The following is a 13,718-nucleotide window of genomic DNA, read 5'->3' as shown; positions in this document are numbered from 1 at the left end:
TGCTAACCTGAACCCCAACTTGCAATCTCCTTTATGCGATATTCCGCATAAGGTGGAACATGTGAGACAAGTCTGGATTAATGCGTCGACTTGTGATGCGGAAGCCTAAAGTTGGTGTCACTCTAGGAAGCAAAAGTCCACTTGAAACTACGTGAGACTAAAATAAAAAAGCCTTGGAAATACACTTCCAGTAAGAACAATGTCATGCACAAATATTTCAACTGTGTCAGAAGATTTGCCTTCAAGGTCGCAGCTTTCACGTATTGATAATGGCATAGGGCTCACTGCTTGAGCCCTACGAAGACTCTCAATGGGGTCCACGTCTTGACTCTGTGGCTGTGTGTGAAAAGCCTCATGACCCAGTCAGCGTGTTCTGTTGACCCCGTTCTTTAAGCACATGCTATTGCTGGACCCTAACACAACTGGAGGCTCCTACCAATAAGCTTTGCTAAATGAAGATGGCGTACTTTTGGGAAGTTGGGTACGCGCCCCAGTCAGATTGTGTGAGCAGTGAGGGTAGTTGAAGCGCAGCCATAAACACTGGATTCACTATCACAGAGTAAACACGTTGAAAACAAGTTCATTTTGCAGCAGTGTATCATGACAGAGCAACTTTTTAATGTAGGCATACCAGCGGCAAGAATGGCGGCACAGTGTGGCCCCTTAACTTGAATGTCAGAAACCAGTCCCTCCTATCGCTGTCAGAAACCGGGGTGATACTGAGGATGATTTACCAGCCGTCCTCTCCCCGGCTCCGCTCTCATAATCGCCGGATTGTTCTCCCAAGACAAGAGAAAAAGCAGATAGAAATCCATTTGTAAGTCTGAGCTCGGACTATTTGCATGGCGATGAAGGCCGCAAGTGTTCAGCAGATGCGGCGCTCAGACAAAAGAGCCTGTGTTTGTTCTTTCTCGAGAACTTAGAGCAGGAGACAAACGCGGAGAGGGGACGCAGACGAAGGGGATTACTCATTGTAAGAACGCTGCGTTCAGCTTTCGCTATTGTCAGGCAGAAATGGCTTTCCAGCCGCGGAGTATTTAGTAAAGCAGATTGTTTCCTTACACCCCGCGGTGGGTTCTTGTGACAGCTGACGGCGACAAGCTGCTTGGGGACGACGGGATCTCGCAGGTGGGTGTGGTGGCATCGCTGCGATTTTACTGTATCGAGAATTGCATTTAACAACTTGTACCATCAGTCTCAAAGTCCTGTATGTTTGTCGCGCGTGTGTGTGTCTGTGACTAACCTGTGTTGGAGGTTAGGTTGGAAAGTAGGACATTTCAAATTGAAATCCAACAAGAATCACAACAATTGAGCTCATGACTGCGAGATTAAATCTTAACTATGTTGAGGTACAAGTACAACTTTCCAGGGGTTTTCTACTGCATGTCAATACTGTTTGATTTCATTTTATCTTTTGTGATACAGCATCTTGAGTTTTGTTCCTCCGTCTGCTCTGCTGCTATTCTTCTGTTTGTGTCCTGTTCTCTGAAATATGTCTGTGGTCACGTACGTCGGGGTCTTGTTCATTAGTGGAGCTCTTCAGATGTGAGGTTGAAATTTCTTGTCCATTGGTGAAGGTGTTCAGAGATGACACGAGCACATTGCTAAGCCTCCGGGACACCTGAACTTTGGGAGGGCAACCCAGGGTTGACCCCAGATCGGGGTGTTTCTGAGAGGGGAAACTTTTCTTCAGCTGTGGCTCCTTGACTTTTCTTTTTCCGGACACACCTGAAATGATGATTCAAGCTTCAAGCTGGATCTTTTTTTGACAGAATAGCCCTCATCTCCATCACCCACACCTTCGTCTACCTTGTCGTTGTCTTCTTCAAGCCTTCACTCCTCACCACCAGCCCGAACCATGTGACCCAACTTAATGTCGGTAGGTCAAAACGATGGCCTCCTTGTTTTCACTTAAAAGAGCCCAAGTCTGAGAGCGAAGTTTGAGCGGCGCGTGTTTATTCCCACTGGTGTTGAACTCAACAAATGACTCCCTAACAAGCGGGTGATGGCTCCACTCTCTCCGGTCTCATTTGGGCTTCGGAATCACCAAACATGAACGTCATGTCAGTGTTGTCGTCTCACAGAGCAGAACGGTAAACATCCAGTCCCACGGCGCGCTCCCGGATGAGCAATTAGGCACTTTAACCACGATTAAACCGCAGCTTTACCTTTTTTCCACAACGAATCCTGTCGGCTATCAAACTCACATCATTTTTCCAACGAGGACATTTTTTTTTTACTTTTCTTCAAATTGAAAACTCAAGCTTTTGCTTTGTTGTCTCCTTCAAAAGCCTTGTGCCGCAGTCTAATTTGAATTCCCCGTTTCTCAATACTTATTCAACTGAAGGGAACAAAAGAGCTGAAGATCATGTTTTTGAGGACAGTTTTTATTTCAGGGTTTCTTAACACATCACACGGCGACTTCCTCATACTGTCATAGCCTTCACTCAGAATACAATTTCAGAAATACATTTAAAAATAAATATGTTTTTCTTTTTATTTCTCTGAAGAACATATCAAATAATTCCTGTTAGACACACTGATGAACACAAGGTTCAGCCTTCCACGACTGGCGTTTAAAGGACAAGGCTCCGAAATGAACCAGAAAGAGAGGGTTTCCACACATGTGAGAATAGTTCAGAGAAATCAACTGACCTTCTTCTGTTTGAATCTGAAAAGCCCTCAAGGCAGGGTGGACCATTCACTGCCAGAGGACATAAGCGTTGAATAGAAATGGATAAATACATGCAAATTTACAAACAGAAATGTAACGCTCGAGTTGGAATTTTAAGTATCAATATACAGTGAAAATAAAATGATTCTTTCATATTCGAATCTAATCCAAGGACAGTGGACCTAATCTGTTCTAATAAAAGTTAGAGGCACAATAAAAAGTATTGTTTCTGTGCATTATGTTCAGTCAGGAGTCACATAAAGAGAGAGCTGAGCCAAAAGACAGGTGGATTTTTACAGGTCGCCTCTCGCCTGTGGTCATAAGACCAAAAAATAAATGAATAAACAGAATAAAAATATTTTTCTTTTTTTGATGAACGTCTTCCTTGAGGTTCTGAGGTTGATATTGATGACGTTTTTTTTTTTTTTTCCTGTGTCATAAAATGTTATATTAAATAGATAATCTTAAACTGGCGCGGCTGACATCAGAATTGATGTTCTGAACACAAATGTTTCTTTGTATTGTTCTGCCTGTGGGAGCTAGAATATAAACTAGCAAAATCAACACAAATGCTTGTTCGCCTCTGTGCTGTGCAACTGATAACACAATAATCTGAATGAGAAATGGAACGAAACTGTCGCTTTTTTCATCAGTCTGATCTTTTTTTCCCTGGAATAACCACACTTCACTGTTGCCGAGTTAACCTGGACTGGAACACCGCCTCGAGGCGGACGCGTAGTGCTTCCAGAGGGGGCCCTTTCATGAGGGGTATTTATGACTGCGACCGGTCATTGCAGTGTCTTCAGCAGTGGAGCAACCCGTCCTCACTGCCATGGCGTAGTATATTCACTTTGGGAAAGAGGACGCCGAAGGTAGACTTCAGCGTTCCATGTTGACGCACAGGTGTTGAATAGACTAAGAAACGTTTCTCTTCCTGTGCGCGGGGGTCGGTCGTATTGCGGCATTAAATGGCAATTGATACGTTACTTCAAGTAGAAGGAAAGGAGCGCCATGCCATGGCTTATCAACACCATTGTTTCCTCACTGTTACAGACAGTTGGCAGCTGTTTCAGGGGCCCGCTGTCAGCTGGGGCTCTTGGCAGTTCCCTACCTTGCTGCCATGTCCCTGCCGACCAATCAGAGCCTTCGTTGTTTTCAGGTGTTGCTGGTATATGGGCAAGAAGAGAGATGAAGTTCTTCTAACAGCCCACAGCAGTTTGATGCAATTCTCCTGAGCTCTTATGGTGAGAAGAATAAACCTTGATGGATAAAGGATCTCTGGAACTGTCAAGCTCTGTTTCTGGAGCTGGATACATCAACCATCCAGACGTACTTCCAGTCTTTTATGACTCCTTTTATTGAGTCGTTGGAGTGGCTTCTCGGACAGACATTTATGTTTGTGTTTTGAGCGTCAGCTCACCGCGGTTGCTCAGCATTACTCAGCTCCGACTCCGACAAGGCCGAGCGGAACCTTTTTTCTTCTCGGGTGCACTCGAGCCGCCACATTAAACCTGTTATGAGGCCCATTTCAAACAAAAGGTTTTATTAGCTGCAAGACATCATCAGGGTGGGAAATAAATGCGACTGTCTCAGCACATCTCGTGCTTAACATGGTGAGGCCACCGCGCCTTGTCAGCGTGGCAGGCGGCCGGTGGGCGTGCCATACGCGCCGTCTACGGGAGGTCTGCTGGAAATAGGAGGACCGGAGGGGGGGTGGCGGATTGGACGGAAGCCTATTAGCGGTAATAAATGGCTGCCAACCGAAGGGTCGGCGGCATGTTCCACCTGTCAGGATCAAAGGGAAATCGTCTTTGAATTGACGTCGCTACAGGTTTGATTATTTCCCCGTTAATGAAGCAGTTCCGCGGTTATTCGCCGCGTTCAAGGCAGCCGACACGCACTTACCGTTCTGAACCGCTTCACCCTCACGCCCCTTGTTTTCACCAGATGTCGTCACCTCACCAAAAGGCTTGCTAAATTGGCAGCCGAACATCCGTCGGGCCGCGCGCTTTCTCCGCCGGTGCCGGTGAATGAGGAGCTTTCAAACAGGACGCCGGCATCATTTGTCGTCTACTTTGGCTGTCGAGAGACCGAAACAGCTCACGATTCACTGGCCGCTAATTGGAATGTCACTCCACGCGCCGCGCAGATATGAATGCGCCGCGTGAGGGACGCGAGAAAATACAAGCGCCGCAACACTTGTTCGGAAGAGAGTTTTGGAAATGAAGGGCCCCGTAATTGATTCTACCAGCTGGTTACAAATGGATCTCGACAGCTAATTTAGTTTAGCAAGATGAAACAGGACCATTATGGACTGTTAATGCATTAATGCAGCAGCTGCATGAAATGCTGAGGCTGCCTCCCATTTGGTCAGATGCTCTTCCTGCAGACATGACCAGGTCGACTCTGGACGCGGACCCCTGAAACGTGATCCACTCGTCATTATGACAAAGCGATTTCTCACCAGTCCCTCATACAACTTTGCTATCAGTCTGTTACATCAATTCTTCATAAGCAGGTGAGTTTTTCGGGCTTGCAATCGTCACTTACAGGTAAAGACGAAACATGATCGTGATGAAACAAAGTAGCATGGAGAAATGTTGCAGAGTAAAGAAGATACTGTACATTGTTTGTTTTTGTAGTGTAGGAAATTACCTGTGTTTCGTCCAAATTTTTCAGGTAGACAGGGTTTCATGACACAGTACTGAAGGGTTGAGGTGTCATGAAACAGTGTCTTGATCTTCAGATGCCACCAGATGGCGCTGTCTGCTGTAAAATGTTTGGACTCGAACTACTCCTCACATCATTTCCAAACCAAGAGTGCCGTCTAGTGGCCTCTGAAAATTAGGATGCTGTTTCATTGACACTGCAAGACTGACTCATGAGAAATCAGAGATGAGGGAGTGAAAACTGTGTTTAGTAATATGCTTCAATAAACAGCGTCCACATCTTCAGTGGTCAATAGGTGGTGTTATGGGTTTTAAAATGATGTGTAGTTTCATTGAATCGTTGTTCACAGTTAAAGATTCTAGAGTAGAGAGCGCCATCTAGTGGTCTCTGAAAATGGGGCCACTGTTTCATGAAGCTTTATCACTTGGGTTCACTTGGTCATGCACAGAGATGAATGAGGTGGAGACACATTCATAGCTAACTTCACCTGTGGTGTCCCTCAGGGTTCGATTTTGGGTCCTATTTTATATTCTATCCTGTCGGGCAAACCATCACACAGAAGTATCTACTTATAAAGGAGTCTCAAGTGTTCTAGTGTGTCTCGATGATGTCATCAGTTGCATGGCTCATAAATTCCTTAGGGTGAACAAGTCAAAAATAGAGATCTTTCCTAGCTTCCCTGCTACCATCCCTAGTCCCTTGTCTGACATCTATTTCTTCGAGTCATATTACACTTTAGGTCCTCAAAATAAGCAAATAAATCTACCCATTGTCCTGCTTTCTTCTGCCCTTCCGAGATCTTCAGGTGGAATTTTGAGGTCCCAGGTCCTAGTAGGAGTCATGAGGTGCCATAGCCTTGACACTCTGGCATTGTTTCCAACTGCATTACAAGTGGAAAACACGTTTTCCTCTGCAGCCAGTGATTCTCAGATTCTTGAAAAGCAACTCAGAGGAAACAAAGGGATTAAAAAACTTCACTGGAGACGTTTGGGTTTTGTGGTTGATGCTGACATTCCCCGTCCTTACACTCTTGACCCGGACTCGCTGCTCATTGTAATCGCTGCATTGATTCCACTCTGCGTGTGTGTGTGTGTGTGTGTGTGTGTGTGTCATGTCCAGGGAGACACTGATCTAATTAGAAGTCTTCATTAGTCAGCAGCAGAGCGCGGTGTCACGCTGAAGGAATGGTGTTCGCTGCTGAAACACACAGAGTGCAGCTTTGTGTGCTCCCAACAGAAAGAGGTGTTTTTAGGCAACAGGATGTCGACGGAAAAAAAGGGAGCGAGGAAGCGGGTCGGACAAAGAGGGTTTATGACCAAATATGATGTTTTCTTCTGCAACAGTGTCACGCTGTTCCACATGGAGCGTAACCCACAAGTGACATTTTTTTATTTTACTGCAGTGGGAGTTAAAAATGTGCCTAAAAACAAGGGCATGTAAAGCAGGCAGCTGAGTTAGTTGGTTATCTGTGTTGTGTTTTTAAAGTTGTCTGTCCGGTGGGTTCAAATCGATGCTTGTTTGTTTCAGGCTCCTTTAGTTTTACAAACTTTTTGCCGTGTTAAGTGTTATGTTGTCATTGCGCACTGGAGAGTGGTGATGTTTTGCTGTTTTAAAAAAAGTTTTAAACTGTTTTGTTTTCCCTTTTAAATGATGATTGTTGTTTTGCAAATTGTCGCAGTTTCTGATTTAGATTTCCTATTTTATACTATATTTCCCTCTAGGAAGTGTTGCGTTTCAGTTTTGTGTTGTTGTTTGTTGATACTTTGTGGTCTCCCAGTTGTGTTCAGTCATTTATGGCTGTGTCAATGCTGCTCAGGTCTGAGGGTTTTTGTTTTGTTTTGTCTTTGTTTTGTCTACAGCTTCTTGCCTTGAATTTGTGACCAGCTTTTTTATTCTTGACAGCACTTTTATTCAAAGCACTGTCCTTGTTGGTGGGGTCCCCACTGACCATGGCAATAAAGTTGATTCTGATTTGATGACCTTCACCTTCACCTTCAACTTCTTCTGCCGGTTATCCGGGGTCGGGTCGCGGAGGCAGCATTGGGAGCAAGGAAGCCCAAACTTCCCGATCCGCACAAACCTCCTCCAGCTCTTCCCGGGGATCCCGAGGCGTTCCCAGGCCAGACCAGAGACATCATCTCTCCAGCCAGTCCTGGGTCTTCCCCGGGGTCTCCTCCCGGTAGGACATGCCCGGAACACCTCCCCAGGGAGGCGTCCAGGGGGCATCCGGATCAGATGCCCGAGCCACCTCAGCTGGTTCCTCTGGATGTGGAGGAGCAGCGGCTCCACCCCGAGCTCCTCCCGGATGACCCAACTCCTCACCCTATCTCTAAGGGTGCGCCCAGCCACCCTGCGGAGGAAACTCATCTCAGCCGCTTGGATCCGCCATCTCATACTTTCTGTCATTACCCAAAGATCATGAGCATCTTATTTATTCATCAGCAACTAATGCTAACTCTGTGGATCGTGTCATGTTCTGATGCCGTGTTAACGTTCCTCCTCAGGTGACTGAAGATGTGGCACCTGGCGAGGAGCAAAGACACACTTGGATCACGGCGACCTGACATGAGGACGTGTGCGTAAACATGGGGCGCGCAGAAGCCAGACGGAGGATGCGGCTGGTTCTGGCTGCCGCAACTCTTCTGAGTTCTCTGTCAGGTGTGAGCAGCTCCCAAGGTCCAGAACAAGCGCACCGCCGCCCGAAGAGAGGCTGGATCTGGAAGCAACTGCTGGTCCCAGAGGAGGACCCCACTCTCCGCGTCATCGGCCAGGTACGTCTTCCTGAAGCTCTTGAGTCCTTCATGTTCACCAGCGTCTGTCGGCCCACAGCTCAAGTCCGACTCCGATCGAGGCCAGGGCACCATCAAGTACATCCTGTCAGGAGAGGGCGCCGGCGACACGTTTCAGATTGACGAGTACTCTGGAGAGATCCGAACGCTGAAGAAGCTGGACCGAGAGGAGAAGGCCTTCTACGTTCTTCAGGCTCAAGCCATCAACCGCAGGACCAATGAACCCGAAGAGCCTCAGTCCGAGTTCATCATCAAGGTGCAGGACATCAACGACAACGTGCCGCAGTTCCTCAATGAGCCGTACGTCTCCAGCATCCCGGAGATGTGCAAGATCGGTGAGTGGAGAGCTTCTGAGAAGCGGCGTGGAACATTGAAGGTGCCACACAAGAGACTGTCATGTCGATCAGGCGGACAGGTACGAAAGCTTGCATCATGGCGACGGGGTGTAACTACCCTGGTCAACCACAGGGGGCACTTCAGACTATTGTAAATATAAAAATAAATACATTAAAAAAATGCTGGCACACCTGATTCAGGTCAAATAAATTATGTCAATAATGATGTCAAAGACAGTTACAAAAAATAAATTAAACAAAATTAAAATGGTGGTGAAAGCCAAATTGAATAAAAAAATAAAAAATAAAATAAAAAAGTAAATCCAAAACTAACTTTAAAATGAATATAAAGACCAGCAAGCAGAAACCCCCCCCCAAAACTAAGGAAAGAGACTGATGCAAATATTGCAACTCATGCACAATAGTAATAATAATAATAATAATAGTAAATGCATTTTAAAAAAGCATATAAAAGTAAATTAAAGCAGAAAAACTGCTGAAAAATGACAGACGATGTTTTTGCTCTACAACCGATGATAATTTAATTGTAAATCAGTGCTGTTGTTTTTTTTTTTTTTTTTAATAAATAAATAAACTCAACCATTAGAGAATAATAAATGGATGAATAAAAAAAAAATAGAAATAAAAAGATAAAAATAAGGACAGAGAGATGGTTCCCTAACAATGAAAACAGGTGGGAGAGGTAGCAATACAAGACACTGATACTCTCATGCAAACAAAGACAGAGTAGAAAACAAAACCAACCTGTGGAAGATATAAACAAAATTGTCAAATAATTAATTCACGAAAAAAAACAAACAAACAAAACAATGTTAACAGCACACCAGCCAAAAAAGTACTTGAAACTATTTAATCATGCATTCAAATAAATAAATAAATACATAAATATATCAGAAAGAAAAGAAATACAGAGAACAATAAACATTCAGTGCATCAAATGAGATGTAGAAAAATATGACTCCCAAAAACAGATGGAGGGAGGGTGAAAGTAGACCTCAACCTTCCAGATAAATCAGAACAGCGCCGGTGTTTCTGGTCCAGAACCCGTCTGAAAACGCGGGTGCATCTCTGCAGCCTGGCGGGGTGGAAGTTCTGAAACATCTCATCCCGGGATTCCTGCGCCGATGAAATGTAATTGAATCTCTAATCCTCACAACATGAAGAAACATGGCAAATGGGTCATCAAAAATGCAAAACCCACTTGCTTCTTTCGATGCCTCTGAAGTGCTGCGGCTCGTCGGGGAATTACAAACGCAGATATTCATATTCAGATATTCATCCATTCCTCTCCTGTCAGAGCGATTATTGGCATTCATTTGTAAGTCCTGATGAAATTTAGATAAAACACATCGGATTGTGAAACGCTGATTTCACCCACCAGAGATACTTTTGTTTCCTTCAAGTGTGAGACGCTGGGGAGTCAAGCAGAAGGATGTTTGGATAATTGATGGTCTCAGCAGAGAATTGGGGTCAGAGGGTGGATGGAGTCTGTCCCAGCTATCTGGGGCCAGGAGCATGGTGTTCAGTGAGCCGGCCTGCTGAACATGACACAGTATTGAAGGGTAGATGAGGCTTCATGACACAGTATTGAAGGGTAGATGAGGCTTTATGACACAGTATTGAAGGGTAGATGAGGTTTCATGACACAGTATTGAAGGCTAGATGAGGCTTCATGACACAGTATTGAAGGCTAGATGAGGCTTCATGACCCAGTACTGAAGGGTAGATGAGGTTTCATGACACAGTATTGAAGGGTAGATGAGGTTTCATGACACAGTATTGAAGGGTAGATGAGGCTTCATGACACAGTATTGAAGGTAGATGAGGTTTCATGACACAGTATTGAAGGGTAGATGAGGTTTCATGACACAGTATTGAAGGGTAGATGAGGCTTCATGACACAGTATTGAAGGGTAGATGAGGTTTCATGACACAGTATTGAAGGGTAGATGAGGTTTCATGACACAGTATTGAAGGGTAGATGAGGTTTCATGACACAGTATTGAAGGGTAGATGAGGCTTCATGACACAGTATTGAAGGGTCGATGAGGTTTCATGACACAGTGTCCTGATTTTCTGCTGTAGTAAAGTGTTTGGACTTGAACAACTCCTTCAGTGAAACCTCACATCATTTCTACCCAACAGCGCCATCTAGTGGCCTCTGAACATTAGGACACTGTTTCATTCAGTTCTCAACCAGATCCTGATTTTGCTACTGGTATGTTGTTGTCTACAACACAGTCCTAATCTCAAAAAAAAAAAAAAGAAAATTGAAAAAAAGACACTGTAATTGTATATTTTTAATAAAAAAGCCTGAAAGATATCAGCTACTTTGAATTTCCAAACTGGCTTCGATGCACTTATTCATCACGGAGGAGGACGCACTTTCATTCTTCCCAAATCATGACTGAAGATCAGAGCCATCAGACGTCTGTCACCAACAGGAAGTTAAGAGTATTGGATCTCATGGCGTTTTCAGAGAAGCATTATTTTTAAATAACCAGATTATTGCGACCGTTGCCCTTTGGCAGCGCCAACATTACCCCTTCCATTTCTGTGTAATCTGCTTCTGCGGTATAATATCTCTTCCGTAATGAATCGCCAGCGCTGTGACTGGAAATGAAAAAGAGTTGCGTTGGGGAGCAGGTGACGGGAGAATCGGGTGGGAGAAAGATTGGGAAAAAGGCAGTTGGGAGGGACAGGTGGTTGGGGTGGGGGGGTGGCGGGGGGGGGTGACTACGAGCAGGTGCGCGGCGTGGGGTGTTGCTCAAGGGCTGGGGCAGATGTCACAACACCTTCACGGAGGTGAAGCTCGACCTGCCTGCCTCCCTCCCTTTCCGCCGCGACTTCCATTTTCATCGCCCCCCCCCCCTCTGAGCCAGACAGACAGACCCTGCAGGGCCGCAGCATAATCACTTTATTTTCCCTGTCGACTGCAACTGCTGGCTGAACTCACTCTGGCTGTGCGATCTGTTCTCCTCCCCCCCAAACCCCGACAGGGACGACCGTGGCACAGGTGACTGCCACCGACGCAGATGATCCCATGTTTGGAAACCATGCCAAGCTGATCTACTCCGTCCTCCAGGGGGACCCCTACTTCTCTGTGGAGCCAAAAACCGGTAAACACAAGACCCTTTTTTTGGAGCAAAAGCTGGAGAGGAAACACTCAGAAACCGCATTTGAAATCTCCGGCTGCACATTTCTGGCCTGCAGTCGCCTCCCTGACTTTGACCTGATTGTGAACTGCAAACTCAAAGTGGCTGAGCTACACCTCCAGAAATGCAAGCGGAACATTAAAAATACAAATACATGAAAATCAGTGACGACGCCGGAAAAAGCCTGTTGGGAACAGAAAAAAAGTGGAGTTGAAAAATAAATAAATGGAAAGACAAATGTAATAATAAAATAGAAGAAATAAATGACAAGGAAATGTGATGAAATTTCCACCAACTGAATCATAAAAAACATCCAGATATATATTTTTTATTTTATTTACGACACTTTTGAGGAGGATTTGAGTTGAGATAAAAAGGACATGACCAGGACAAAAAAAATAAAAAATAAAAATAAAGATGAAATTCAAATCGAAAAAGGTTTGTATTTGACGAAAGTTTAAACAAAAACCCTGTTCACGTTATCATTCTCAGGATGTCAAAAACTAAGTAAATTAAAAATAAAAAAAATTAAAAAGTCCACAACTGTGGGAAAAAAGATATGATTTGCTGTAAGATTTGGGGAACACAACTATCTATCAGGGGTCACCACTCACATCCACATGAACCCTGTCATGCGACGTCCGCTTCAATTGTGTCTCTCCTCTCCTCAAACTGTCTCTCCTCCCAAACTTGGACACATGATCATGTCCTTTCCCCCAATGTCAACCTCCTCAATGTCTTCATCTCTGACTCTGACTCTGGAGTCTCGACACGCACATCATGACAGCGAGCAACAGTTGTCTCCTCCCGCCCTGCACTCCATTCTTCACCTCCTCTCGCAATGTCAACCTCCTCAGTGTCTTCATCTCTGACTGTTCTGACTCTGACTCTGGAGTCTCGACACGCACATCATGACAGCGAGCAACAGTTGTCTCCACCCGCCTTGCACTCCACTCTTCACCTCCTCTCGCAATGTCAACCTCCTCAGTGTCTTCATCTCTGACTCTTCTGACTCTGACTCTGGAGTCTCGACACGCACATCATGACAGCGAGCAACAGTTGTCTCCACCCGCCCTGCATTCCATTCTTTTCCTCCTCTTGCAATGTCAACCTCCTCAATGTCTTCATCTCTGACTCTTCTGACTCTGACTCTCGAGTCTCGACACGCACATCATGACAGCGAGCAACAGTTGTCTCCTCCCGCCCTGCACTCCATTCTTCACCTCCTCTCACAATGTCAGCCTCCTCAGTGTCTTCATCTCTGACTCTTCTGACTCTGACTCTGGAGTCTCGAAACACACATCATAACAGCGAGCAACAGTTGTCTCCTCCCGGCCTGCACTCCATTCTTCACCTCCTCTCACAATGTCAACCTCCTCAGTGTCTTCATCTCTGACTCTTCTGACTCTGACTCTGGAGTCTCGACACGCACATCATGACAGTGACCAACAGTTGTCTCCACCCGTCCATTCTTCACCTCCTCTCGCCATCACGGAGCTCAACTGCCTTCACTCCTCATCCTCACTCTTCCTTCTTTTTCTTGTTCACACTCTTCTACTGACCTCCCTCCTCTCCTCCTCCTCCTCACTCTGTCTGTTAAAGGAATCCAACAACCTGTCACTAGCAGCAGCAGCTTAACGTGGAAATATAAATAAGCTTTTTACATCTAAGAATTATTATTTTCATCCATCGTTCTCGTCAACCGCCCAAAAAGCATACAATGTCCTCTGGAAAGCAGAGTCCGCCCACACGTTGCTCAAATACAGTTGCGGTTCATTTGTATGACACCGGAATTTCAATGTCTAATCTGGGAATGCTCCACTTCTGGAAGTCTGCCGGAGCATTCAGAGAAAAACAAAGTTTCAGTCTGAAGTTTGCATGTGAAGTGAGCTGCTGGGGAGGTGGCGGAGGTAAAGCCGCCTCCCGTTCACACCGCAGCGCTCGCCTGCTTCCTTTCTAAACCTCTGCGACGTTTGATATGAACATCAGAGGCCGAGCGTGGCGCTCTCTGATGTGCATTCCTACGCTAACCGCGCTGTAAATAAGGGAAAGCAAAGCAGCCGCAGTTTAAGGA

The 13,718-nt window shown here is 45.5% G+C and overlaps 1 protein-coding gene across 1 annotated transcript in view; it reads left to right on the top strand.

The window, feature by feature from the left end:
* Positions 1-920: 920 nt before the first annotated feature.
* cdh19 (cadherin 19, type 2) overlaps positions 921-13,718 on the top strand; it is a 28,911-nt gene continuing 16,113 nt past the window's right edge. The window contains exons 1-4 of the mRNA XM_053860307.1: positions 921-1,128; positions 7,849-8,115; positions 8,174-8,468; positions 11,489-11,608. Coding sequence (XP_053716282.1) covers positions 7,930-8,115; positions 8,174-8,468; positions 11,489-11,608 — 601 coding nt within the window. The 5' untranslated portion in view covers positions 921-1,128; positions 7,849-7,929. The remainder of the gene's footprint in view (positions 1,129-7,848; positions 8,116-8,173; positions 8,469-11,488; positions 11,609-13,718) is intronic.

This window comes from Synchiropus splendidus, chromosome 3 (genome assembly GCF_027744825.2).
Source record: "Synchiropus splendidus isolate RoL2022-P1 chromosome 3, RoL_Sspl_1.0, whole genome shotgun sequence".
In the NCBI taxonomy this organism is placed as follows: domain Eukaryota; kingdom Metazoa; phylum Chordata; class Actinopteri; order Syngnathiformes; family Callionymidae; genus Synchiropus; species Synchiropus splendidus.
The sequence above is the reverse complement of the archived record's forward strand: the minus strand, read 5'-3'. Positions and strand labels throughout refer to the sequence as shown.